The 27940-nt window shown below is 39.2% G+C and overlaps 1 protein-coding gene across 13 annotated transcripts in view; it reads right to left on the reverse strand.

Moving 5' to 3' along the window:
* The window catches only part of PTK2 (protein tyrosine kinase 2), a 189215-nt gene that overhangs the window by 10751 nt on the left and 150524 nt on the right, over positions 1–27940 (reverse strand). For 11 of the 13 annotated variants that reach the window (XM_053952284.1, XM_053952551.1, XM_053952463.1 and 8 more), the window contains 10 exons: positions 25217–25301; positions 22335–22435; positions 20928–21043; positions 20008–20108; positions 19004–19093; positions 17523–17727; positions 11339–11450; positions 8986–9072; positions 7667–7804; positions 6183–6314 (listed from right to left, as the gene is read on the reverse strand). In XM_053952284.1, the coding sequence (XP_053808259.1) occupies positions 6183–6314; positions 7667–7804; positions 8986–9072; positions 11339–11450; positions 17523–17727; positions 19004–19093; positions 20008–20108; positions 20928–21043; positions 22335–22435; positions 25217–25301 (1167 nt within the window). Of the gene's footprint in view, positions 1–6182; positions 6315–7666; positions 7805–8985; positions 9073–11338; positions 11451–11791; positions 12026–17522; positions 17728–18324; positions 18388–19003; positions 19094–20007; positions 20109–20927; positions 21044–22334; positions 22436–25216; positions 25302–27940 lie in introns of those variants that run through there. The other 2 variants (XM_053952352.1, XM_053952388.1) reach the window with 2 other exon arrangements.

Below are 27940 nucleotides of genomic sequence, written 5' to 3' on the forward strand. Positions count from 1 at the left end.
AAAACACTAAATCCAACTTCTGGCCCTGCACAGGAAAACCCCACTTATCTCCCTAGCAAATCCAGGTATGTTTTATTTATTCTTCAAGGACAACGTTGATTACATGGAAAGACAAAGGAACAGTGGATGTGGAGCCAAAGTTAACACTGATCTGAAGACACAAGCTCAGCAAAATTTCAGTGTGCTTCTTGTGCACAAAGTCTGGCACCTAAAAACAGGATTTATCTGACTCTCCTATGAGAATGGATGAGGTCTCAATGAGATGATAACTCAAGGGATAAAATGGTCACACACAAGATAAAAATTACATTTTTTTTATTTAGAGAAATGTAGGTGTAACTAAACACAGTGCCACTAAACTGACTGCATTCTTTCAAGGTTAATTTCAGCAGACAAATACATCCTTTTCTTGTTTTAAAGCTATTTGAGATTCCTACCTCTGGTAAGAATACTAAAGAATAATTCCAACTCACAAATCCTACTAAATGACCCCAAAAACCAGCAGGGCAAAAGAAACCTGCAAAAACACACTAATATTGATCTTCTGTCATTAAAAATAGTCCAGTTGTGCTGCCAGTCTGTCAGAAGGGTTTACATTTGGGATTTTCATTCAGTCTTCTGCAGACTGAGTGAGGCACAGCCAGAGACAGTCACTGCCCGAAAGAACGTGCAGATTAAAAATAGAAAATCAGATCAGACAGAGAAACATTTAACCCCCTCATAAATGTGAAGAACTGAAACAGACACAAGTGGTCTCCTCATGTTTTTCCAGGAATTTGTGACAAATTTCAAGATGAAACCTACTACTGACTCATCTCCAGTTTATTTCCTGATTACAATAAAGGAATTTTTTTTCTGATTAAAGTCTTATTTGATACGAGTATGTCTGAAATGTCACTAGACAGGTAAAGTCATGATTCTCATCGTATTCTTCAGCTAAATCACAGAGCTATCCTTGTTAAATATCCATATAAAGCATATGACAAACTACATTTCTATTACACTGATGCTCACAATTTGCCATCATTTCATGTTCATTTCTAGCCAGGGAAGTGCCCAAACTCTTTGGAAATAACCGAAGACTATTTTATCACAGGGGTCTTTAATGCTCTGTGCACTTACAGCAATTTATTACTCAAAAAATGCACCTTAAACCATAGAATGGTTTGGGCTGGAAGGAACCTTAAAGATCATCTTGTTCCAGTCCCCTGCCATGGGCAGGGACACCTTCCCCTGGACCATCTAGAACACATCCCTCACTCCAGACTCCAAAGGCAATGTAACATTGAGCATTTTAAAAGAGTGAGAAGCACAAAAATGTACACTAGTCCAAGCAACAGGACTTTTTTTCCCTAGTAATATAAGCAAAAAGTTAAATTAGCAGACACAAAACCCATCTCCTCTCCTTGTCTTGCTGTAAAGGTCCCTCCTTCCAGCATCCAAAGGCTCCAATCACAGCAACAATTCCATTCCCCCAGTCTCCACCAGCAGCTAACATTGAGTTCCCTCCAGGACACCCCATACATGGCCAGCACACAACCCACAGCCCAGGAACTGCTGCACAGAAAAGCTGCAAATGCTCATCAAATATCACAAAAGTGGTGATTATTAACTTGGCCTCCACACAAACAAAGCTGTGAGGGCAGTGGTGCTGCCCTGGCATCTCCAAGAACCTGATCCTAAACTGCAGATCCCACCTGCAGATGCCAGGGGGTGATGGCAAAGCTCAGGGACCCTGAGCAGCTGCACTCCTGTGACCTGCACAGCTACAGCTTAGACATAAGGAAAAAAATCCTTTAGCAGGACATAAACTTCTTTCAACTTCCACAAGCATTCTCCTCTGCCCCATCAAAACCTGGGTAGTCAGGGACACATGGAACAAAGGAGAAGCGTTCAACGTTTGTGCCCAATGACTGAGAAGAGTTCCAATTATATATTTACTGATTTTAATGCTCTAATAAATTCTAACAACTCCCATTTGACTAAATGATCTTCTGATTTATTCTTCTGTGTAGATGTGGAAATGTCAGAAGGCAAATTATTTTACAGTAAAGGTGATTTTGATGATCAAACTCCCATTGTATTTTAAAGTATTATTCAGCAGCTATTCTCCCACTTCTGCAGTTGCAAGAGCTTTGAGCCCCTCATGCTGCCACCACTGCAATGCATTGCTGGATTTTTAATACTGAGATTCTTCAGTTGTTTAATGCAATGTTCTCTAGGTCAATAATCAGCCTCACACCAAACCTGTTCTGTACTTCACACAGCATTTCACAGCCCCAAAGAACACTCTGCCATCTTTCCAGTCCCTGTCATGGCTCTGGACCTCCCAAAAACCACAGAGAGAAAGAACTGTATGTTGTAAAGTCTTGCAGAAAAATGAAGTCCTTCAAAAGTAAATGGATTTTTTTTTTAATAAATAAGTCTACTATCTGAAATCTTTGGAAATGTCAAGAGGAATTTTCAGACAGGATGTGTATGTTGACAAAGTGGGACATAATCCACTCTATTTCCAGTATTTCTGGTTACTTGCTAATAAAAGAATATGTAAGCCTTGGAGTTCTCAGGACATGTTGAATTGTAATGTCTTGGTGGGATTTTCTCAGGCTTAAAATTAGAATCTTATTTTAGCAACAGCTCACATCAATTAGACTTGAATTGCAGTTCTCAGTGTCAAAATAGGACAAAAACCACAACTATGTGGGAATTTCAGAAAAAAAAAAAAAAAAACAACAACGAACCCAAGCATGATAAGGAAAATATGTGAGTTATTTCTTCTTAAGCTATCCCAGAAGGGACTATAAATTTCTTTGTACAAAACTGTTCTGTCTGCTGAGGAGTTATTAACAGGCATGCACATATATATCTTTATTTATCCAATTAAAAATAATGTACATAACACCAGCAAAGCCAGAAAGAAAGGTTCAAAGTGGAGACTCCAAATAAAGGAAGAAGCAGGTAATTAAACAGACCTAAAAGAAGAGATGTGCAAAATGTTCAGAGATAATTTTTGATTGTTTTACATTGTTTGTAGTGCAGCCATTTAATCTTGCACCTGAACGTGCCCTGGACAGAGACTGTGTCCTGTAGTGATCTCTATCAAGCTTTAGGTGCAGTAATGCTTTGTGTCTCCACTTCGGCTTTCTCAGAAATAATTCACCTATTTCTGTCCTTCCTGCAGATGCTCATCTCTGCGGCACTTTTATCAACAGAGCATGAAAATTTAATCATCACAAGTTTTAATCAGTGTCCATTAAAGCTGGCAGACCTGAAGTGCTGCCTCCCCTCCCTGTCAGCAGCTGGGAGGGAGTGTCAGTCCTGGATCCCCCAAAATCAACCCCTTCACCAATTCTCTCCTCACTCTCCAATGAATGTATTTGGTACAATTTAAAATCAAACACTTCTTTACTCTTCAGTTTTTACACAACGGATTTATTTTCGTTCGGGAGCTTCCCACGAGGAGAGACCTGTTTGTTTTCTCTTTTTACAGCAGTATTTCCAGAATTCTGGATTCTGCTAAGGCTGCAGCTTGAAAACAACATTTTTATCCTTTCAAGTACTAACTAGTCCCACTTTCTCCAAGGACCAGTTTCAGGCAAACTGCTTACACTGATAACAACCTCCCCAAAGACCAGCACATTTCCATTTCAATGCACTGCACTGAATTCCCCATCTGGGGAGTCCCCTCCAGCAGCATCAGTGCTGTTTATCCCTGTACCAATGTGCGTGAGTTGTATTTTCTCCCTGCAGAAGCAGCAATAAATTTCAAGTCATGAGCAAGTTGGTGTTCCACTGGGGAAACAAAAATTGTACTAACAGAAACCCACAGAGGATTTTCCATCTTGTTGCAGTGTCTTACAATAAATCATTTGCAGTTGCTCCCCTGTGAGTCCAACTCTCAGCAGTACAAGTGGGATGCGCTGTAGAGCCTGAGGACTGGGTAAATAGAGCTGTTTTTGGAAGCAGACAGTTTACACTGAGAGCACTACACATGGTTACAAAAGTTAAATATTATAGTTAAGTAAGTTAAATATTAAAATCTGGCTCTACTCTGTTGTTTTCTGTACTGAAAAGGACAAATATTATTTGAAACCTGTCTAAAGCAGGCAAGGGAGGGCCAGATTTCTTCTCCTGAAATCACCTGGAATGAATATAGGGGAGGCTCTTCTTCCCAGAGCAGAAATGTTAATTGTCACTCACTAGAGGACATAGACCAAGGAACATGTGTGTGTAATACCTGGCTTATTTCTATGCTGGACATCACTATATGGCCTTAATGCCTCAATAAATGGCTTCTTTTCACATGTTTGGACTCTCATGTCTGAATTGTGGATATCTTCAGGAGACCTGCAAGGCTTCCAAGAGTGACTCCCCACAATGACTTTTCCACATCTTCACTTCCTCAGGGCTAAACCTAGAAACTCACCCACGCTCCTTTTTCCAAGAAACACCCATCTATAAAGTGATTATTCTCCTGACACATTTCCTGCTACGGGCTCAAAGGCACCCTGTGGCTACCAGCAGCTCATTTAGCTCCTAACATGGGGTATAAATTTGTAATAGGCATCCAAGGGTGAACCTCAAAGTCTGTACAGTCAAAATGTTTACTTGGAAAGAAAAAGAATTTAAGTCTCTTATGGATTCTAATTCTTCAACAGACTAGATGCAAGAGAGATGGTGTCTCCTCACAACAAAACTAACACAAAATGGAAACACAGCAAATCTCTCCCAAACAGATGCTATGAGTGTATTACAGATAAAAGAAAAATCAGCAAGTTCCTTCTCTATGACAATTTGGGGGATGATAAACATCCTACACTACAAATAATCATCATTTATTCTATACAAAAAAATCAGAAAGTTTTCTGCAGAAAGTTCCCACACAACCTACTACCACCACCTGGAATGTCAATGCCCCATTCCCAGAAAGCTGATCCCACAAAAAGTTCTTTACCATCTTTAAAGTTTTAACTGTCAGTGGGATGTCTGACCTCCTGGGCTATGTAGGTCACAAACAACTGGTGCCACACAAGACTAGAAAAGCTAATGCCTAAATTAGGGAAGAAATTTTCCTTTCCCCTCCCTCTCTTCAGGCCAAGCAATCAGGGCACAGTGGTTTGTTTGCTGTCATCCCAATGGGAAACTGCAAATTCCCAAGGGGACTTAGAAGGAAACCAGTTTTAACACCCATTAATCAAAAGTCACTTCTTAGCTCAGGCACAGCGTAGATCTCAGCTAGAACATGTCCTGGACATGGGGGCATCTACCAGTAGCTCCAACACAGGAGACTTCCAAACTGAAACATTCCTTGAAATATGCCTAAGGTCAAGCACAGGACAGTCTGTCACAACCCACATACAGCACTGTAAATTATCCCCTGTCCCATGAGGCTCAGGCAGCCACAGGCTCCTGGTAACATTCTACTCCCACCTTCTACTCCATCTGTAGCTATCAGCCTCAAGCAGGAGAAATTTAACACTCAACCTGAATTTTGACAAGTGAGAAGCCAGAGCTGAAGCAAAACAAAAAAAAACCAAAAAAAAAAAAAAAAAAAAAAAACCCCAAAAAAACAAACCAAACAAAAAAAAAAAAAACCACCAAAAAAAAACAAAACAAAAACAAAAAAAAAAACCACCAGTGGCACTGACAACAATTCTCTGTTGAATTGCAGAGAAACAGCATCAGAACATCCAATTACCAATGATTTCTTCTTCCTGCTCATGGTGAGGTTCAGAGCTTCTCCCTCCTCACAGAGCTCTCTCTTATATTATTTCTTCCCACTAACATGTGCCATTATTCCTCCAGAGCAAGACTGGGTACAACTCTTAGCACAGTCGTGACCCTTAGATGGCTGGTGGTTACATCTTTTTTTAGGGGTAGAGTTCTGTGTAAGAACAAACAGGCAGCCTCCAGATGGGCATAGAATTATACCCACAACTTCCCCCACAGAAACACTCAACTGGATAAAATGAGATTCACCAAAAGCCACAGCTGTTCAAGATACCTGAAATACAGTTCTCACTAGCTGAACACTTATTTTAAAACCTGTTTCCAAACCCACATTTTGGGGGTCCTGTATCCTGTACATTTTCTCATTTCACAGAAGCGATCAGTTTTAACCAGCTGCAATACAAAACCAAAAATCAGAAGGAATTAAGAAGCTCTGTGAAACAAAGAATTACCAGGAATCGTTCTTCTTTTTCCAGCCAGCGCTGATCTTCCTCCATCTCCTGCTGCTGTCGTATCAACCTCTCCTCCATGAGGTGTGTGGGTAGAACCTGGCTCATCCCCCGGATGTCCAAAGTGCCTGAATCCTACAATCCACAGGAAGTTTACTCAGACTCACAATTTAGAATTCCTATGAACAGGTGCAAGAACTTAAGAGGTTACAAAAGGAAAGTTTTTCAGAAGTCAATTCTCAGCAGCAGTCAAGCAGAGTTTCTTCAGCTCCTCCAAAACGGAAGCAGAGCAGTGGAAGAAACTCCTTCCAACCTTAAAGTTTTTATCTGCCTTGCTCTTAGTCACTGCAACCAAAAAAGATTTGAAAGATTGTGTTCTGTTTTTCAGCAACATTGTCACTTCCTGTATTGCACTTCATTTAAGCTACACAAGAGAACCAGACTTATCAATTTTGTTTTCTTGGTCTTGAGCAATAATGTAACCATCCAGTTGTTAAAAGCTAAAAGATACATTTTTTTAAATCAAAACAAATATAGTGTTCAGTGTTAGCCAACAGTGGCAAAGCATTTTAAAGAACAAGAACATTTTAAATTAATTTTTGACCAAATATTTATGGCTGCCTTAAGCTTACAAAACATGTCACAAAAACGATTTAAAATGTTTTTTTGACCAAATATTTATGCCTGTCTTAAGCTTACAAATACTCCACATACCATACCTCAATGCTGCCTGGAAATCATTATGAAATAATGTATAAATTAGTATTTTTAAAAAAGCCAAGGGACATTTAATAACAAAGTTCCCTGTATTTCAGAGACCACTTAAATTTTTATCAGGAACACAGGGAAAACAGCTCATTAGAGAAGAAAAAAAAATTAAGACAGAAGCTGCAGAAACGGAATCTTTGTGGGAGGAAAAAATGGAATAAAAATGTGTACAACAGTGGAGAACAGAAAAAAAGACAGAAGGCTAAAGGGGGAATTAATTTGATGTTCCTCAGCAGCTCAGTGCAATTATGACAGGCTGGAGAGCACCCAGAAGGAATTCAGCCCAGGAACAGTCTTTCAGACCATTTCATTTTCTCTTCTGGGTAAGTCACAAAGAAGCCTCAATCCTTCAGCTGTGCTGGTATCTCCCAAGAGGTTTTTTTACGTGAGTGTTCCCATCTCTGTGAACAGCAGTAAGTTCCAGTAAAGCCTTCTCTTAACAAACACCAAATATTTGCTATCACTCAGATAAGCAGTAACAACTTCATCAAGAATTCATGTGAAGTGACACTTCATGCCCAGCCTCACATAGAAGGATTTGTTTAAAAAACAATTTCAGTGGACTCCCAGTCCACTGCAGTGAGGTAATTTTAAAGCACCAAAAAAACTCAGTTCTCCTGTAAGAGATCTACCTAAATAATAGAAGTAATTCAATTTATAATAATAAAAAGTGCATTGAACTGTACAGAACACAGTAACAGATGTGTCAGATCTCATACCTCCATGTTTGGTTGCCACACTGATATTTCCTGAGGCCGATGGTTCCAGGAATCTGCTTGATCCAGGAGAGAAGCCTGCCCAGGATAAATGCTGCCTGCCATGGCTGGTATCCCATGAGAACCAGGGTAGCCAGACACCTTTAGGGGGCAAAAAACCCCACAGGGGCAAAAACAAACAGAAAAACAGAGATATTAGTAAGACCTGTGCTTCCCCATAATGAAAACATCCCCTCCAAGACAACAAACACGAGAGCACAGAAATGACTCAATTAATGCAAGTGCTGAGAGGAAGAAGGGGAAGCAACATCAGAAGAAGGAAGCTGAGCCAAAATATAACACCTCTGTTTTACGTGTTTGAGGATGCCCATCATAACATAACTATTTTAGAAAAACTGCAACAGTACAGAAATACAACTTCTGAGGATAAGTATTTCATGGTGTCTATCAAACCAGCAGCATCAGAGCATGCTCTAACCTCTGCAGTCAAGGAGATCAAAATCCTCTGAGGACAAAACTCAATCTATTGATACATATGTAAGAGCTCCACATGCAGAGCTCATGTTCCAGATAATAGGAGCCTGCAAACATCACCCTACAGAGCCCCATAAAAATGTACCCCCTGCTGTATCTTACAGGCTTAAGGCTTGAGTGGCAGCATGTAATTAGGGTGCTGAGCTGAGTGGCCTGGGAACTTCTCCACAGGAAAATCCAAGTAGTTTTAATGAGCCTGAAGTACTTATTAAATCAATGAAAACCTCCCTCTCTTCATGGAAAAAAAACCCTTGACTGAGACAGCTGTAATATGTCTGTAGCCTTGAACAAACCTAAAATTGCTCAAAGTCCTTTAAAGACAACATTTTCTTCTGAATTTCTTCAGCAGTTTTAGGAAGAAAAGCAAAACCTGTGAGTATACAACATGGTAGAGCTAAAGGCAGCAGCTATAAGGACACAGAACATAAAATACCAATGACCTCAAGGAAAGGCCCCCAGTTAATGCCATTTTATAAAGCAAGTGATTTCACAGCTCAGCACAAATGTCAACATAAACACCAAATTCCCTCAATAAATATGGAAATGTCTGATGTGTTTCACTGCAGTTTCAGGAACATGAGCACCACATCAGATGTGGAAATATTTGCCCTCTGGAGTAAACCTACCAGGCTTTTTTTCCCCTATGTAAAAAAAAACCCTCACTGAACAGAAGTGAATTAAAATAAACCATGTAAGAAGTGCATCAATCCCACCAGCTGCATCTAGGATAGAGAACCCACATTTGAAAAAAAAAAAAAACAAAACATGCATGGTATTAAATGTAATACCTGGTAATGATTTGGCTGTACCATATGCTGTGGGCTTGGATAAAACCCTTCACTGGATCTGGGGCTGGGGTAACCAGGTCTACTGGGCTGGAAAGAAAAAGGAATTTTTAGAATCATTAAACACACACAATTACACCCAGAAAATTATGCTTCAGTGAGACAAACATTTGCAGGGTTGGCAAATTTCAAAAAAACTCCGAAACAGATTTTCTGTAATGACAAACACTTTTTTTAAACAACTAAAATTAAGTTTTCCCCCATTTTTCCTTGGCAATGGATGCAGCGGAATTGTTTGCTCAGTATGTCAATAAATAATTCTTGCTCTGTGAATTCTTTGTATTAATTTAATTGCTTGCACTCAGTGACCTGCTCTGTTCTGTTCAACCCTAGAGAGAACATCATATAAAAACCTAAGTCTTAAATCAAATTTCCAGGTGCAATACAGCCTTGTTTCCAATTTTTGCTGTTAATTTGTTGCTTTTGTGACTGTTCTCAAAAATAAATTATTTTGCTTCAGTAAGACTAACACAAACCAAATGGATTTATTTGCATGGCTATTTCCATGTGGTATTCTGAGGTATAAAGTTAGTTCTGATGATTAACTTCTGTGTAACTAATTACCTCAACATGGAAAGTGCTTTTGATCATTTTCTGAATCTCCAAAGGTATAGTTGAGGGCTTCTTTTTGAATAAGGAACAGCATTGCTGGGTATTTCAGGAGGAGAAAAATTGACCAAAGAGGGGGGAAAACCCCTAAACTTCATCATTCTGCAAAGGACTCTCTCAGTCCTTCTGGCTGTTAAAGGCAACCACATTTATTGGAGACTGTAGAATTTATCACTGCTTGATGAAAAAATTCATTCTCATTCTGGACTAGGCTGTTTTCTGTCTTAGTGTTCTAACAGAAATATCACTGTGAGATACAAGTGACTTCCTAGTATGGATTGTGAGACTTGGTAATTGTTTGAGGATGTGCAGGACTTTTAAGACCTGCAACAATCTGTAATGCTTACAATGAATCAGCAGAAGAATAAAAAAAAATCAGTTGTCACATTAGAAAATTAGATAATAATTAAAGAGACATTTAAAACCTAAAAAAAACCCTAACCAACAACAGCATCAGAAATACAGTGTATTTCTACAAGGACATAGCAACTCCCCTTAAAACAGATTCTCTCCAGTGGAAGAATTAACTGCATTTTTAACACACCTTTGGTCAAGTGTTTCAGTTCATACATCACACACAAAGGTGCTCATTTCAAATTAAGCATTATACTGGTCCAATTTATGCAGTTTATCTGCTTCTGTAACTTGGAATATTGTCTGTTTAGATAAACACCAAATCCTGCTAATTCATCTCAGATGACTAAACAGGTTGATGGATTATTTGCTGCTTCTAACTCTGAAATGAAAGCAGCTATTCCACTGCCCTCATTTCCTGCTTGCCATCAAGGCATCAAAATGCAGAACTAAGCTCAGAAATCTGATCTATCAGGCAACAACCTGGAAATGGAGAGAAAAACACTCCAAAATCCCCAAACACACACAAACCCTCCCTCTTCCCTCAAACCAAAACCAACCAAAAAGAAAAAGCTGCCTTTCTCTGAGTGCTGGGGAATGTGTGCAGCACAAGGTGCCACAGAGTACTCCCGGAATTATCATCAGCTCCAGAACCTGGGAGCTCCAGGAATTCACCACAAGCTATCAGGACACAGACAATACAGTGGTGACTGCACAAAAATTAAATTCTTCAAAATACAGGCTCGAACTTTCAAGTAACAACTTGCAAAAATAATTCTGAGGGGAAGCAGACTGAGAGGGAACTGGTGAGGTTGGACTCCCACAGCTGCAGAACCCATCAGTGACATCCAAACAGGACAGAAATGAAAATGAAGTGGAAACTAAACCACGTATGTTCCTTGGAAACAAACCCCTAATTTTCTGTCCAGAAGAAGGAAAATGCAATTAGCTGGCTTCTGTCCTGTCACTAATGTGTTATAAATAAACTTCATGCTGGCCTGAGAGCTCATTAGCCAACAATTTACAGGAGTGCTACAAGCAAGAAGGAAAAGGAAAAGCCAGGAGACAGTTTCGTGGCAGCTATGGGTGTCTTTTACAATTTCAAGGAGAAACAGAAAATCTTTAAAGCAGTATCACAGCACAGATCAGTTCTAAACACAGTTCAAGCACAGCTGGGTCATTTCAGGCAAAGATTCCCAGATGGGGACAGAACTCGCCAAAATGCCGTGGTTTGAACCAACCCAGCAGGGCAGGCTTTGAAGAAATAAACGGAATAAAAAGAAAGTTTATGTTTGTTTTTTGTTAAACACACGTAATTTGCAGTCTTAGCTACCTTGGGAGGAGCTTCATCTGATCCTCCTGAGTCCCAGGACACCGTAACTTGTCGCCTGGATTCCATTCTCATTCGTTCTTCTTGCTGCAGCTTCTCTTCCTCCAGTATTGTACTAAGAAAAATATATTGCAATCAAGCAAAACTCCAGTTTCAGTGACTAACAAACCTCTCCCCACAGCTCCTGCATTTTTCAGACTAATAAACAGTAGTAACTTGAAATGCTATAAAATTACTGAAAGCCAAACTTATTTTACTTACACTGGTTTTGGGTCTGAAAACCAGTATCAGGAAGAAATATTTCTGTAGGATTAGCAGGGTGTTTTTAACAATGAAAACAGCATCAAATTTTCAGAAAGCTGTGGTTGATCTCACATACAATTTTTTTTCCATAATAGTTCTTTTTATGTGCAATTATACAGAGAAGTCCTCAAAGACAATCAATCAAGCACTTACTTGCATGAAAGCTTAATCTTCAGAAGAAAATATTCTACTGAACTGCTGCAAAGGTTCAAAACAAGCTGAAAATGTTCTTTACTGAAACTCAAGAGCTTCAGATCACTGGAATTTTTTTTTTCCTTTTTAAAAAAAAGCAGTCAAAAATACTTCTTCAGCTCTTACATTTTAGCCTAACCAGGAGCACATCCAGCAAAGCAATTTAGCAAAACAGAAAGATCTGACAGTATTCACTCAGCTTCAAGCATTCAGGTCAAAAGGCTACATTTTCACAAAGTACAAGACAGTAGTAAAACCAGTTTGCTACTTACCACTGTTCTGACTATTAAAAAGCCTGTTTGAAGCTGAACGTGCTCCTGCTGCCCCCACAGCCAGCCTCCTCCCAGCTCTGCTATGTGGCTTATTAATGTTGGATATTTGCCATTTGAAAAAGACTCAGAGAGAAGCTTTGAAAGAGGGAGCTGCCAATTCCTTTGAGCCGCACGCTACGCGGACAGTCTGGAGATGTGAGCAGGGCAGATTATTTCCATATCACTGTCCCCAGGGTAAAGACAATCCTGTGGAGGAGCTACTCCAGCTTCTTTATCACTCAGGAGTTTCCAGAAACAGAGTTTAGTTCTGAGTTTATAATCTCCTGTTCAGTCTGCTAAACAACCACCCAGAATTACTCATTCAGCGGATGAGATCAACTCCAGCAATCTATTCTCATCGTGGAACTTCACTGCTTATTTCAAGAATAAATTCCTGCTGGAGACAAGAACTTTGCTTTTCCTTACTCAGCCAAAAAAACCCCAAACGATGCCACTTCTAAAAAGCAGAGAAGTCATCTCGTCTCACTGCAGCTAAATCAAGTTTATAACTATTGCTGCAATTTCAATCCATCATTGCTGAAGCAACACAAGAATGTGGAACAAAAGCAAAATGAGACAAGTTATTTACAAAAGTCACCCTGCTAGAACTACCATGGAAACACAGTTACAGCCCAACAGAGGGAATGAAGAGAGAATCCTTCTATTTTACCTCTCTCTTCCTTCAGAATAAGGAAAATGCAAGATTTCCTGCTTGAACTCATGAAGAACTGGCACAAAAGCCCTGCTTTAAAGCTGTCTCACACTTCAGGTATCCTGTGTTTTTATGCAGCATGAGAAAGCAGCCAACATGCAGCCACTATCATCTTTCAAGACAAGACCTCAAGATTAAAAAACCCCACAACAAAACAGGACCAAAAAAAAAATTGAATGAGAAATGCATAAAATGTAGATTTTTAACCAAGCTGTTGATACAGCAGCTACCCTAATCTGAGCAAAAGAATAGAATAGAGTTGGCTGGTAGTAGCTGGCTAAATTTAGAGATGGCTTATTGACAATTTGGGGCCATGTGTGGAATTTGTCACAGCACAGTCCTGGTTTTCCATAAAAAGGAATGAATACCTCTCTCTGCTTTGCTATCAAAGCCATTATCTGTGGTGCCCCAGTGTGCAACACCATCAGCTTGTACCACCAGAAATGACAATTTTTTTTTTGAAATTACTTCTTTTTCTTAACACAGGCTCAGCTTTTTGCCTTACAACTGCAGTTCATCCTCCCTGCTCTCCCACTGCCCGTGCCATCAGAAGGTTCTTTCCCAGCAGCCCAGGGCAGCCTGGCCAGAGGCTGATGGGCTGCAGCAGCATCTGTACTTGGATGCCCTTGATTCTGCTGACAAGAATATAAAATAGAAATGCCTCAGAGAAGCACTACTCTAAAAAACCACAAGGAATAGAAATGACTCACAGAAAGGTCTTTGTTTTCACAAAGGGAAGACCGGTCTGTGGATGAAGTGAGAGTGTGCCAAGAGATATTTTTGACGTTTCCTCAGTGCAGCTGCTCAAGTTCTCTGAACAGTTTATTAGAATTTGCAGAAGGTCAGGAGAAGTCAGATCTAGGCATATTTTCCCAAACTGCACATATTTTTAGCAGCAAAAAGGAGCAAGCAGAGAATTCTATCCCTAGCAAACCTTGAGGTAGCACAGACAAATTGAACTCAACTTCTCGGCAAGGTGAAGGCTGAAGAAAAATCTCAACTATTAAAAGTTTGCATAATTGATAAACTTACTTTATTTACAAAGAACTTTTTTACTGAAATTGGCCTGTAACAGCAAAAAAGAAACATTTATGGGGACCTTCAGTGTAGGAACATTTAAAATACTAAACTCCAACCTCATATTCCATAAGGCACAGCAGCACCAGTGTCTCCTGCTACAGCGGTGTGGGAACCTACATTAAGTGCTGACACCCAAAAAGCAGCTTCTTTCTTTCCCTCTGCCACCAGAAATACGAAGTTGGATGCAGGGGAACATACTTGCACATACTGTTCTAAAATGAAAGCATTTTTATATGGATTATGGACTATTCTTAATGGTCACAGGCAAAGAACAGAAGAATAGCAAAGCATTTTGCAGCCTCCATCATGTATTTGAAGTATGTGTTACAGTCTTTTTTTTGTCAGAATGCCATAAAAGAAGACTCAAACTGCCCTCACCCATACCAATTTTCATTTACAAGGAAAGTTTCAGGATCTACATCAAATGCAGTGACAAAAAGGCTCAAGTCCAGCTCTCATCAGTTAATTACCTCACTATTGTCATAAAACCAGACTTTACAAGTATAGTATCTGTCTCTTTCCCCACCCCCCCATTCTTTTTAGAGCTGTTTCAATGTGATCTGCAGCCCCAGGCTGCCAGTGGGGCAAAGCATTCTGTAAAACCTGTGACCAACAAAGAGCCACAGTGACACTCCCACCTCTGCAATGACACAACTGCTCCTTGTTTTGCTATTCGTAGCAGAGCGGGTTCATGAAAGGTACTTTAAACAAAATTCGTTCCAAGACACAATGAAAAATGTCATGAAATGACATTAATTTGAAAGTTTAAACTTAAAATCCTTTTATATTATTTACCATGTACTGCAAGACAAAAAAATCTCTTCTACACAAAACCAGCAAGGCAACACACACTTCTCAATTTAAAAAAATCCTATATTCTAATTCTGACCAAGACAGAATTGCAGGAGTAGCAGGGTAGCACCTCACTGCCCTGACCTAATCTGACTTTTAACCCTTCTCCACCACATGAAAAAGGGACTTGGAATGCGAGGATAAATTACATTTGGAAATCCACAATCCACCCATTTGTTTCTGTGTCTGCTGGGAAGACTGACTCAACCACATCCACTTCAGACAGATCAAATGCTATAAAATTACTACCCTAATAACAGTACTTAAATTCATATGGAGCAACAAATAACAGTGCATAAATTGTGCAGAAATCAGCACCTTTGCCTTGCACAATCAGCTGTAAATTTGGGTAAAGCAGCTGTTACTATGAAACGGGAAAAGCACCAAATAACAGAGAGCACATGAAATGCTTATGCTCCCATCAATGCTATTCCAGATGCAGAAGATTTTTCCCAAAGCCATGGAGTTTTTTTTTTTTTTTCATTAAACCAGAGAGGAATGAATGCTGCAGTGCTGTATCTGGCTCCAAGCAAGCATCCAGTCTGCTCTCAGCTTGAAGAGACTGCTCTGGACAGCATCCAGAACGAGCAGCAGCAACACCACAGGGAAAGGCCACCAGGGAAATAGCTTGTTTTTGCAAGTTCATGGGAATTTGAGTTCTGAAACCCAATCCTCCCTAGCTGCCTGAAACTGCCTCATCATCAGGGAATTGGCAACTTTTCCAGTGAGAGGCTGGCTCTGTCTGGAGCAGCCCAAAGCAGCCCCGAGCACAACCATGCATCCTAAATTTGGGAGATAAAGGTCACCAGTTTGGTGTGGCAGAAAGTTCCCTGTTTTGGTGGGAACAGAATGAAAACTGGATTTTAGGGTTGCAGTGACCCCAAGAGAGAGGTTGCCCTGTAAACAATACTTCAAATCTCCCAGCATGACCAGAGGAGCAAACACTCCTCCACACTGGGTGCACTTTTCATGCAGAATGAGATGGAAGGGGTGCCTGGAGGTCTCAAGTCTGATCTCCTGGTGAAGCTGAGCTCCCTGCACAGCAAGGGCCAGGTGCTCTGAGCCTTTTCCAGTCAAAATCTGAACGTGTGCCAGCATGGAAATTCCAGAGTCTTTCTGGGTGACCTGTTCCAGAGCTCGCCCAAGCACACTGGGAAACATTTTGATGTGTAACCAACTAGACCCTGCCTTGCTGCATACCCTGAGTGGTGGTTCTGAGGAGAGCCAGGCTCTTGGGCACACTCTGGATTAACTCATCCTCTTTCCTTCCTGGTGAGATACTCTCCCTGCTTGGGCTTACACACCACAGCCATCTTCCAGTCACTTGTTTAAGGGCTTCATTCTCATCTGTGCCAACCAGCTTTAAGTTAACAGTACAACCTGGCTGCAAATTATAAATCATCCTGTACTTTCAGAACCAAAAAGAGACAAAAAGCAAGTGAATTGCCAATTTCCACCTATTACCCAAATCACACAACTGTGTCACATCTTTTTTCTTGCAATCCCTACCCAGCCCTGACATTCCTCCCTTTGTGTTAACTCCACACAGTGAACAGGATGAGAAGTTTTCTGTGAGAAGGGTCAAGTCGTTCCTTAGTTCTACAAATTATTAGTCTACACAGGAATTCCCAGAGTAACAGATGGTGGAACTGTATGAAATTTTAAGAAATAGGAAAAAACTTCAAGGTCTTCCAGTTGTCCATACAGCAGCTCTGAGATAGCATCATAATTACATTGAAATTGTCTCTCATTTTAACCACCAGTGAATTATCTTAAACCATGAACATTCAGTGACAGCAAAAACGTAATACTATGAAAATAAAACATGCCACAAAGCACAACTTTGAAACAAAACTTGAAGTAAAACCAAAGAACTCAACAATGAATTACAAGAATTCCCAGTGTGGATTGTCAGTGAGCAAAACCCAAGTGTTACTCAAAGCTTGTACTGACTTACACAAAATAAATCTTGAGCAGTAATGAAATCCAAGTCACAACTTTTGTGACCCAATTTGGTCACAAATATCAAATGTGCTTGCACATTATCTCAGTGAAGTTTCAAAGCTTAAATATCCCTCCCACTTTGGGGCTGGTGAAATGGTGATAGGGATACTGGAATATATTACTGCAGAATAAACTAAGGTGTGAATTTAGACTGGTCTGCAAGGTGTGTGCTCATACTCATTTCAAGATAAACATAAAAGTAGTTTATATCCTCGTTTACAAAAGGCAGAGGAATTTCTGTCTATGATGCTGCATTTACTGCAGGTTCTGCAATTGCCCTGTGAGAGTTATGACTGTGCAACTACTGTGCTACATGTCATGAAAGTAAATTCCAACAGCATTCACCTGATGCTTCATTTATTTAAGATACATCTCTACCCCAAAAGCCCACAGAATGTTTGTTTAGATAATCACTCTAAATTCTTTTAACCTCCTTTCCTAAGGACTGCAGCTAAAATTATAAACAAAATGCTAGTAAAACGTGGAGTTTTTCTTGGGAGAGAAAGGAGGTGATTCATATTTCCAGTTATTTGAATTTACTGCCTAATCTCATTTTCTCTACCAGATAAAGACCAGTTTTCCCAAACACCAGCAACAACCTGGCCATTTGAAGATAAAAACTCCTAACACCATGCCTCGTGTTTTCCACAGAACCAAAACACTGTAACAGAAGATTAAGCAAAAAGAAATATTTCTGAACAAAGGAAATGACCTCTCAGAAGTCAAACCCTACCTGAGTTGTGCTTTAAGTTCAGTAAACCTGGGTCTCCTGCTGGGGTCGTAGGCCCAGCACTTGGTCATAAGGCTGTAGAGGGTGGGAGGGCAGTTTGGAGGCATTGGGAGCCGCTCACCGTTCTCGATCCGCCCAATCACATCATTGTTCTTCACTCCCTGGAAGGGCTTTACCCCGTGCATGAGGATCTCCCACATACACACACCTGAGGAACACACACAAAACCACATCTTCTTCACTCTGAGCAAACAATGAGAGCTGTCAACAGAGAAAGAAACCCCAGTTTTGTACTAATAATGCAATTTCTTCCAAAATGTATAACCAGGGACTTGGTTTGGACTTACTGGCAGCAGAGGAGTGACTGCAGCAGGATCACAGACACAGCACCAGCCTCACCTACTGATGAGACAGAGTGACCCACAGCTGTCTCACAGAGTCTTTTACCTGACCTAAACCACTGCTTGCTCATATTCAAATCTCCTCTCTCATGAGGTAGAATGTGTTTGCTTTTCCCTCTGACTCCTTCTTCCAACTGGCTTGTTCCAACATGTAGAGTGCATTTTCACTTTGAGGGTTTTTAGGGTTGGCATTGATCCACATTTTTTTGTGCTGAAAATTGTAATAAACCAGTTTCTATTGAAACTGCATTAGAAGAATGTGGTCTGTCACTTTAGAATTGGCCAAAATGTTCCATAGGCTTCATTTTTCTAACTCTGACAGTACTAGAGTTTTCTTCAAACTATTATAAACCCTTCATTTAAAAACATTCAAATTTTAAATTGTAAAGAAGATGAACTCTTACTTGACTGTCCTGTTCTTATTTCAAGTCTCATCACTTTTGTTCCCTAACACAGTTTGTGTTCTGTCTGTATAGGCAAGCAGTCAGCACCAGTTGGAGCACAGGACATCAGATTCATAAAAAATGCTGTATATTTGGGAAAAAAGACCGAGGTTTCAGGATATGTCCATTTACCCTTATATTTAATGAGCTTCTGGTTGTATTTTGTAGGAGGCCAGCAGCTATAAAAGACAAGTTAAGTGGGAATCTAGAATTAAGGATCTGGAAATTGGGTATCTCATAGGATGATTGCACATTAAGCAAGGAAATGTATATCAACATAAAGAAAAAGTCAAAATATAACAGAGAAAAAGCAAATAATAATTGTATAGCATAAAAAACCCAAACTAAAACCAAGAGACAAAAATAATCTCTGTCATAACTATGAACTAATTTCCTTGCACCTTCATTTCTGTCAGCTTCTTACTAGAGGTAAAAAGGCCCATGAAAATTCAGGCTTATTGAGCAGGAAAAGGAAAGAAAAATACAAAGGTGGAAAACACGCTGGAAGAAACTGGATTTTCAGAATGCACAGTAAAAACTGTGACAAATATTTGGAAATTAATCATTTATAGCAGTCAAAATCAACACTTGACTTGTCCAAGAGGACACAAAAAACCCTCCTCACTTGGCTGTCACTTACCAAACATCCACACATCGCTAGCTGAGGTAAACCGTCGGAAATTGATGGACTCTGGAGCCATCCATTTGATGGGCAGTTTTCCTTTGGAAGCTACAGGGAAGGCAAGAGAGAGGAGGCTGTTATCCCCACTACAGAGCTCAAAAATATTCTGTTCCCAGTGAATAATTCATAGGCAAAACCAATCTCCAGTGAAGTACGTCAAATATCTATATATAAGCTGTTTGGCTTTACATTAAATGGAAAATGAACCAACAAAACCAATAATAATAATAATAATAATAATAATAATAATAATAATAATAATAATCCCCCCCAAATCTGCCTTAAAGACCCCAATAAGAAATCCCAAAACACACCAAGAAATGATCATGTCAAAATTATTTCCCCTCTCAGCAATTAAAAAGATAAAATGTAGCTCAGCAAAGTGAGACAAATAAAATGAGGAAACACAACAGAGTGTAAGAGAACAGATAATGGATAATTTAAAATACATCAAACCAGAAAAATATTAAAGATGAGATTTATGTAGTCATGGTTTAATAATATACACCAGCTTTGGAATGCTACTGTTTGGTACAGTTTATTTTCCTGCTGCATCTCCCATTTCCCATCTATCAGGCACTGCAGGACATCTCTCAGCTGCTGGAGACACCAAAGCTCAGTATTCCATCCAAAATGGGGCAAAAGCAGGCTTCAAAGGGAGATTTTGTACTGAATCTCCCATGTCCAATGGCATCTGAAGCATGCAGCATACAATGACAACACAAACTCAGCATTCATCTGTACTTAAACGTGAATTTGCTAATTTTGCACCTTAAATCACACCTTGGGATCCTTCTTCTTAAGCACACATAGGAATTTACTGCCATTAATTAAGTGTTGAATAACTTGCCTTTTTATACAAATGCACCAGTTAAATCAAGGAAATCTGGTTAATTCCTCAGCAATGTGAGAAGCAATTGTGTTTTCAGTGGCCCGCAAGGGGGATCCAGAGGTCACCTCACCTTTGTAGTAAGTACTGTCTTCCATGTATCGGGATAAACCAAAGTCACCCAATTTCACACAGTCAGTGGTAGATACCAGCACATTTCTAGCAGCAATATCCCTGCCAAACAGAAGAAACAGTATTTCTAGTAACTTTAAAACATGAAGTGGTGAAGTATCATCACCTGAAGAAAATTTATCTCCTGCCCTGCAAAGGTAAGGAACTGGTTTAGGATTGCAGTCCCATAGTCCCAGGATTGCAATGTCTCTCATTGCAGAGAACAAGATCTCCCCTGAGCCTCCTTTTCTCCCCCTTTATTATTTACATGTTTTAACATAAATATCTATGTATCTATGCATAGCTATTACTTTATATGCAAGTGTTTGCTTATACATTACCACAACACATATACAGAATTATATAGTCAGTATTTAAACACAAGTGAATTGCTTAAGTTTAAAATGAATTATACTTCATAACTGGAGTTTTGTGAACTCTTAGTTGCACACAATAAGAGGTTGAAGCCAGTCTCTTCTCACTAGAAACTCATGTTCACATTCAAGGGAGTAAAAGGCAAAACACACCGTGAACGAAGTTTAGGTTCATTTTCTGGTTAAGCAAGTACTTGTATTTTATAAATATTTTATTTCCCCTCCTTTTACTTAAGAAGCCATCTGCCCTTGTTTTGCTTTTCTATATTTGAATGATTACAGTTGACTCACAGCTTGAAAAAATACTGTAACCACAAAGCAACAACTGAAAATGATTCCGAATGAAATGTGGCACCAGCTCCAAGTCAATCCAGGCGTGAACCAGCAGGTGTCACCCTTGAAAAGGGTGTAATTTTAGTGGAAACCTCAAAAATGACACTCCCGAAAATTTTAAGAGCAGTGACATATAGAAGTAGACAGGTACAGATAAATATGTATGAAATCTTACCTATGTACAAATCTTTTGCTCTCTAAGTAGGCAAGAGCTGTGCTAAGCTGGTAAGCATAGAGTATCAGAGAGGCCAGGTCCAAGCTGTACTTCCTTACTTGCAAAAACGACCTCAGCTTTTTACACCAAGGAGGAGAAAAGAGAAAGAAATTAGGACAAGAAAATAACAAAGCTAAAAAAGGCATTATTTCAAATTGTGAAGTTTACATGAGTATCAGTGGGCATGACTTCCTCGCCTTAAAGGTTGGATGAGGAAAAGAAAAGCACTTCCCATGAAGAATTGTGACTCTGCCTTAGAATTCAAGGAGTTTTTCTACATGAAAACTGTTAAACTAAAAAAAAAAAAAAAAGTAATTTTGTGCATTCCTTTCAGTCTCCTTTTGAATAGCATCTCCTGTTGCTGTTCCAGAGTGAAGCACTCTTGGACATTTTGGTTTTTTCTATCCTTGAGAGCAGCCTCTATTCATGGCCTAAATCACTTCAGAACTGAACAGGACCTGGCAACCCAAACATAGCTTGATCAGTATTGTTTTAGAAGCATTAATTTTAATAATTAGTTTTAACCTACATGTGCTAAAACAGCTGTATTTAGCTCAGAGTGGCCAATCTCAGTGCAGAATATTTGTCAGCTCTATTCCCAGTATAAGACAGGCAGAACCTACTGGAAGGTGGCACTAGAGCATCTTTATAGATCAAAACAAGGCTTTGAAAAGTGATTTGGGCTGGATTCCTGGAAAGGAAACCTATTGAAAGAAAATTACTTCTCCACCACAGGTTTTTCTATCCATCCCTACTATTTATTTTGGAAAATGTACTGCAGTTTGATAATTGCAATGACAGTCATATAATGTTGTATAGAAATATCACTGCAGCTCACATTTTCAGAAACGTGGCTCAAAGAAAACTAATCGATTATAAAAAGTGAGATCTAGTTTTCTTTAATGAATTCATCCAAAAAACATAATAATGAGGGAAGTCATCTTATCTGGGGTCCCTGCTGCAGATATTCTACAGGAAAAGAACGAGCATAAGAAATTCAATATTTCAACGGAAAATGCAGCATTACTCAGGAAGAATGAAAGATGTACAGTTTACTTCTGGAAGGTATGTTTGCAAATGCTGTTTAACTGATTATCACATTATCATCATGTTGACAGAGGTCATGCTCTCACTCTGGAACTGCAATTGAGTGCTCTGAAAACTCTGACTAAATCACTCTGGAACGAGGTGATGCAGTTCCCCTGGTGGAGAAGGTCAAATGCTGCCACTCCTGTTTCTGAGTCCATAACTCTGCAAATGAGTATGATATCATGCTTGATAGCATGTGTTACTATTGTAAAGTGTTTTTTCAGGCTTTTCTGTGAGCTAAAAGAGAGGAGACCAGAGCTGCACGAGGATTTCTCATACCTCTCCAAGTGTACAGAGCTCCATGATTATCCAGACTGGGTTTTCTGTAATAACCCCAATGAGCTTCACAATGTGAGGGTGATCAAACTGACGCATTGTTACTGAAAGGAAATCAAAGAATTCAGTGCATTACATAAAACCTTTCTCAAAAAAAAAAAAAAAAAAAAAACCTGTTGGTTAAGCATTTAGCCCATGAGCAGAGAAGATAATTACAGGACTTCAACTGTTGCAAGCAGTAATTTCTGGTCATTCTATGTGCTGAAGGCAGGTAGAAACACTGATTGCTTGAGCTGTGCTTGTTGTTCTAAACTCACAAAAATGCAAACTGCTGTGGAAGGTGGCAGTCAGGTCAGGCTCTGCCTCTCAGCTCTGGATCTGGTTATGAACATAACCTAGGTTAATAAAATAACTTGTCAAACCAGTGCACAACCAGTTAATCTGTGCCTTTCTACTGGAAGAGGAGGTAAAAACAGTCTGTATAATTCAATTACTGGAAAAAACATGTTTGCCAGATTATGATATGGACAAAAATCTTATTTAATCATGACATCATTTTATTTTCCATGGAGTTAATTTCAGTCCTGGCAGCACAGCCACAGTATGTTTTATGCAGTATGACATACGAATCTCAGAATGGTTTGGGTTGGAAGGGACCATCAAGACCAACCAGTTCCAATCCCCCTGCCCTTCAAGGGACACCTTCCAGCTTGCTGGCCCCAAGCCCCATATATCCTGGTCTAGAACACCTCCAAGGATGGGGCAGCCACAGGTTCCCTGGGCAACCTGTGCCAGGCCCTCACCACTTCATCAAAGAATTTATCCTAAAATCGAATTTAACCTGCCCTCTTTCAGGTAAACCCATCATCCTTGGTCCTATCCCCCTGCCTTCCCCGATAAAGAGTCCCTCCCCATCTTTCATGTAGGCATCCTTTAGGCACTGGAAGCTGCTCCAAGGTCCCCCCAAAGCCTTCCCTTCTGCAGGTGGAACAACCTCAACTCTCCCAGCCTGGCTCAGAGCAGAGATGCTCCAGCCCTTGGTCTTGCTGCAACAGCACCAGGTCCCTCCTGTGCTGGGGATCCCAGAGCTGGGTGCAGCTCTGCAGGGGGGTCTCACCACAGAGGAGCAGAATCTCTTCCAACACATGCATGGCAAAACCACCTTTTCTGTATCCTTGACAAACATCCCTCATTTGACCCTCCAGCAGCATCTCCTCCACACTTGCAGTTTGTAGTGCCAGCAGAAACACACAGGAATTACCAAACTGCAAAGTCTGCTTCAGTCTGCCTCAAGTTAGGCAAGAATAAAACCCATTTTCTTCTGCTTTACACCAACCACAAGCTAAAACCAGGAGGTGTTCTTGCCTTTCTATTCTGATGAGCTCTGAATTATTTACTTCTGCACATGGATACACAGCAACCCTCCAAAAAATCCCTGGACAATCATGTTTATAAGACCAAAATTTATAATAGTTTAGTAACATATCTTCCTGAAAAGAAACTTCATGGGAGATAATATATTCTTTAAAATGTTACTGTTATGAACAATACAGGGAAAAATGCAATAAAGCAAACATCCCTACCACTGACATAGCTTAAAACATTAATAAAAGGGAATAAATAACATGGTGAAATGTCATACAGGCAATGACAGCTGCTAAATCTTTTTCAGCATTGAAAACTCCACCACAGGCAAACCTCAAAATATCTTAATATTCCTAATATTAAAATATTAGGAAATAAATGTATTAATTCAGTGAAGTAAGCAACTGTTCTGAGCAAATTTGCAATGTGAACACAAGACAAAGGCAACAGATGGGAATTAGAATGAAAAAGAGGAAGAAGGAATGGCAAAACTACTAAATCAAAATTGAAAAGTACTATTTATGTGTCGACTACAGCAGCATTTCCTTATCTGTCAAACTTGAAGCATAATAAGGAGCATTCAATGAGCAATTATTTTCTACATTGCCAGGAGACAGCAGCCTACCTTGTGACTGCTGAGTTATTACTGTAAGCAATGGTATTTACTTTTCCAACAGATAGAAATGCAATGGAAAAAGTTACAGTAATTTACAAAAAATCTGACATCCAAAAATGAGACTCCATTAGCTATTAACACAGGTCTTCTGAACAAGCTGAAAAAACTCCTTGAATAAAGGAAGGGTGAATAAAATATACTGTAACATCTGACCACAACCAATTACTTTACTGATAAAATACAATACCTTTACAACATTTAGAGGTACAAAACAGCAGGGAATAATAGGCAAAAACTAAAACTTAAGTGACATATCTTAATTTGCTTGCAAAACCAAACAATAGAGGAATCAGTAACTTTTATATTCTTTAAGAAGTTTCTGTTCCTATTCACCCCAACAAAAAGCCTTCCTCCACTCATGAAATGTGCTGCCTGGGGAATGCAACATTTGTGGGCAATTATTTAGAAAAATGGCCTATTCTAGCATAGATTTTAATTCTGAATTTTGAAAGCAGATCTCTCTTAGACACAACATGTCTAGCAAGGACAACTACCTGACCTTCCAAAGCAATAAACTGGAGAAAGTGCTGTGGTTTTAAATTCATTAAGGAAAGAGAAGGAATTAGAAGATCAGATCTAATGTTCCAAAACTGATTCTAAAGACCTACAAGAATCAGACATCACCACTCAATTTGGAAAATCAAAGTGCCCACATCCAATCACAAACGTGGGCAATGCAAAGATGTAGAGCAGTCCCCCGGCACATGTTGTAGGAGGGGAAAACATCAGGCTATATATTAATAAAATATTTACAGCACTGTAAGAATTTTCTGGCACAGGTGGCCACAGTCTTTGCAAGGAGAAGTTACAGAAATGATTCCAAAAGAAGTTGCTTAATACTCACAGGCTTCTTGTAAGAATTTTTCTCTAACACTGTCCGAAGTGCAGTTTTTACACGTTTTGATTGCAACAGCCATAGCTGGATTTTCCTGAAAAACATTATTGAGGAATAGCTGAAATACAAATCACCAAAAACTGCCCACCAAAAGCTGGCCCTTAGAATTCTGGCAAAACTACTTTGGAAAAAAATTACTATTAGATAAAATGCCTTTAGTTGAGAAATTACATGTGGAAAGCTTCAGTGTTAAAATACCATGATAATCAAGACACCTTGCATACAGCATTTATATCTAATGTGTCTTGGAAATACTTAATCTGTTTTAAATCATGTTAAATTGTGGAAAAATTATGACAAAAGATGGTAAGATTAACTGAATAATACTGTAAACTTTTTGTGTTATTGAGGACAGTAAACTCCTGACAATATTTAGCAAAAATAGAGGAAAGAAAGAGATATGTGGCTAAAAACCACACTTGGCTTATACAAGCAAGCAACCCAGAAAGCCAAATTAAGGACTTTTTGTGGCTCTTTCAGAGGAAAGACTGGCTGTAATTTTGAACTCAAACTACAAGATTTTTACATATTATCTTCACAGTCAGCTGGATCAAGGCTTTAAAACCAGGTTCAGCAGAATCAGATGTATTTAAAATCAAATGGACTTTCCCATATGATTTCTCATCCTCTGAATACCCAAAAATGAGAAGTTCTTGATGGGTTGAGAGCAGCTGAAGTGTTTTAAAACTAAGCTTCTACGTTAGGAATGGGCTTGTTCAAGGACCTGTATGTCCTCCTTCCAAGTGGGAAACTGGGAATTGTCCATTGTTTAATGGGCAATTTACACATGAACCTTTCCTCAAATTGCTACAGCACTGATGAATACCCTCATCCAATTTTTAAGGCCAGTAGAAAATGAAGATTCAGAATTATGTTCAATCTCTGCTCATGCTTGGTCTATTTTAAATCTATTTACAGACAAAAATTACCAGAATTAGAATAGTAATTATATTTTGCAGGATGAAGTGTCTTATTTTCAAAGTTGCTCACAAAAGAGATCTTCAAGTTGACTTTGTAGGAAAATATTGATCTAATCCTTTTCTCAAACATCAAATGCCCATAAACTAACTGAAAAGGCTGATGGTAAATCATGATTTTATTCCCTTATGAAACCAGGATTGAATAATCAGCCTGGGGATGAGACCTCTGGATGCCTGCCAGACCCATCCCTCTCCCAGTGTTAAACATCAAGTTTTTGAAATATCCTTTAACCGACAGGAGTATCAAAGGGAGGAATCTCAGTGTCTGCAACCAGCAATTGGTTGGAAATAAATGTTGGAAAAGGCCTGATATTGGGGTTTTGTTGATCTTTTGGTTTTGTATAAGGAGACAAACCAGTGAGAATGTACTAGACTGGACACATTTTCTGTACTGAGCAGGAAATGTTTTTTAAAATGACACTTTGGGATTAATTCCACAGTTAGTCAGCCTTTAAAGACAATCTTCCTGGGATTGTTACAGCTGAGCAATAGGATGCTACATCTATAAACCCATTTTCCATTCAGTACCCTACACTTGAGCCTGGCTGTGACCCTTCAGGAATACCTGGAGAGGTGGATGCTGAATCAGGACTTTGCAAGTGCAATGAACAGGGACAAATGGAATTTTTGAGATTCAGCTTTGAGCTAGCAGAGCAAAAGGCAAGGAATATCCCCTATATTTTTGCACTCAAGCTGAACATATAAAAGGGTACACTACCATGATATTAGAACTAATCTTACATTGATTTTAAGATTTCCTCCCAGAGTGTAAGTTACACTCTGTGACCAGAACACTAAAATTTAATGGCATCACTGTTCTGTTTCACCTTCACATATCCCAGTGTCTTAAATGAAGTACATTCTTATTAATAAAATAAATCCACAGGTGGTTGTTTAAAAATCTCAACAAAGAATGCCTGAGTAAAATCCATTTTCCAATGCTCAAAAAAGAATGGAGACAGCTAACATTTTCAAAACAACAGCCCATAAGAAAAGGGTCTTTAATTCGTTTTACAGAGCTCTAGACTTATCCACCATGCCCCAAGTGAGTGAAGCATTACTCCTTGGTACTCCTGTTAATTTGAACAGAATTAAATTAAAAATAAGAATCTCTTTCAATTTGAAGTACATGAGATGTGCTTTCTAAATAAGGCTATCAGACCAGACTTCAAACTTGCCTGAAACAGAACATTTATCCTTATTTACTTAAATATTGCACTGAAGATTATTTAAGCCATCAAGCCCAGGACCCTAACCAGCTGTTTCTGAAGTTAGAACAAGATTATTGTCCACAAGAATTCTTGTATAATCTATAAAAAATTCCAACAATTTCTTCTAATATGAAATATTTATTTTATTAGGGGCCTTTGTTAAAATTAACCAATTTTTGCAGCTTTCTCTTGCTTTCTCTTTTTTTGATCTATTTAAACTGAAATCTTAGTCTTTCTAGAAAAACTCATGAGCATCATCTTAAATTACACAAGTCCTGCCAACCTCCCTTGTTCCACTGAGGTGACTCTTGTGCATTGGCATTTTACTGGATCAGTATCCAAGTATTTTGTATTTTATTTCAGGAAAACATAGAAACTTTAGTAGGCTTTGTTGTGAGACAGATAGCAAGATTGCCACTGGACCGAATTTTTATTTGTTCTGGAAGACTCAGACCAAGACCTCTAAGGAATACTCTTATTTT

Source organism: Vidua chalybeata, chromosome 1 (genome assembly GCF_026979565.1).
Source record: "Vidua chalybeata isolate OUT-0048 chromosome 1, bVidCha1 merged haplotype, whole genome shotgun sequence".
NCBI lineage: Eukaryota > Metazoa > Chordata > Aves > Passeriformes > Viduidae > Vidua > Vidua chalybeata.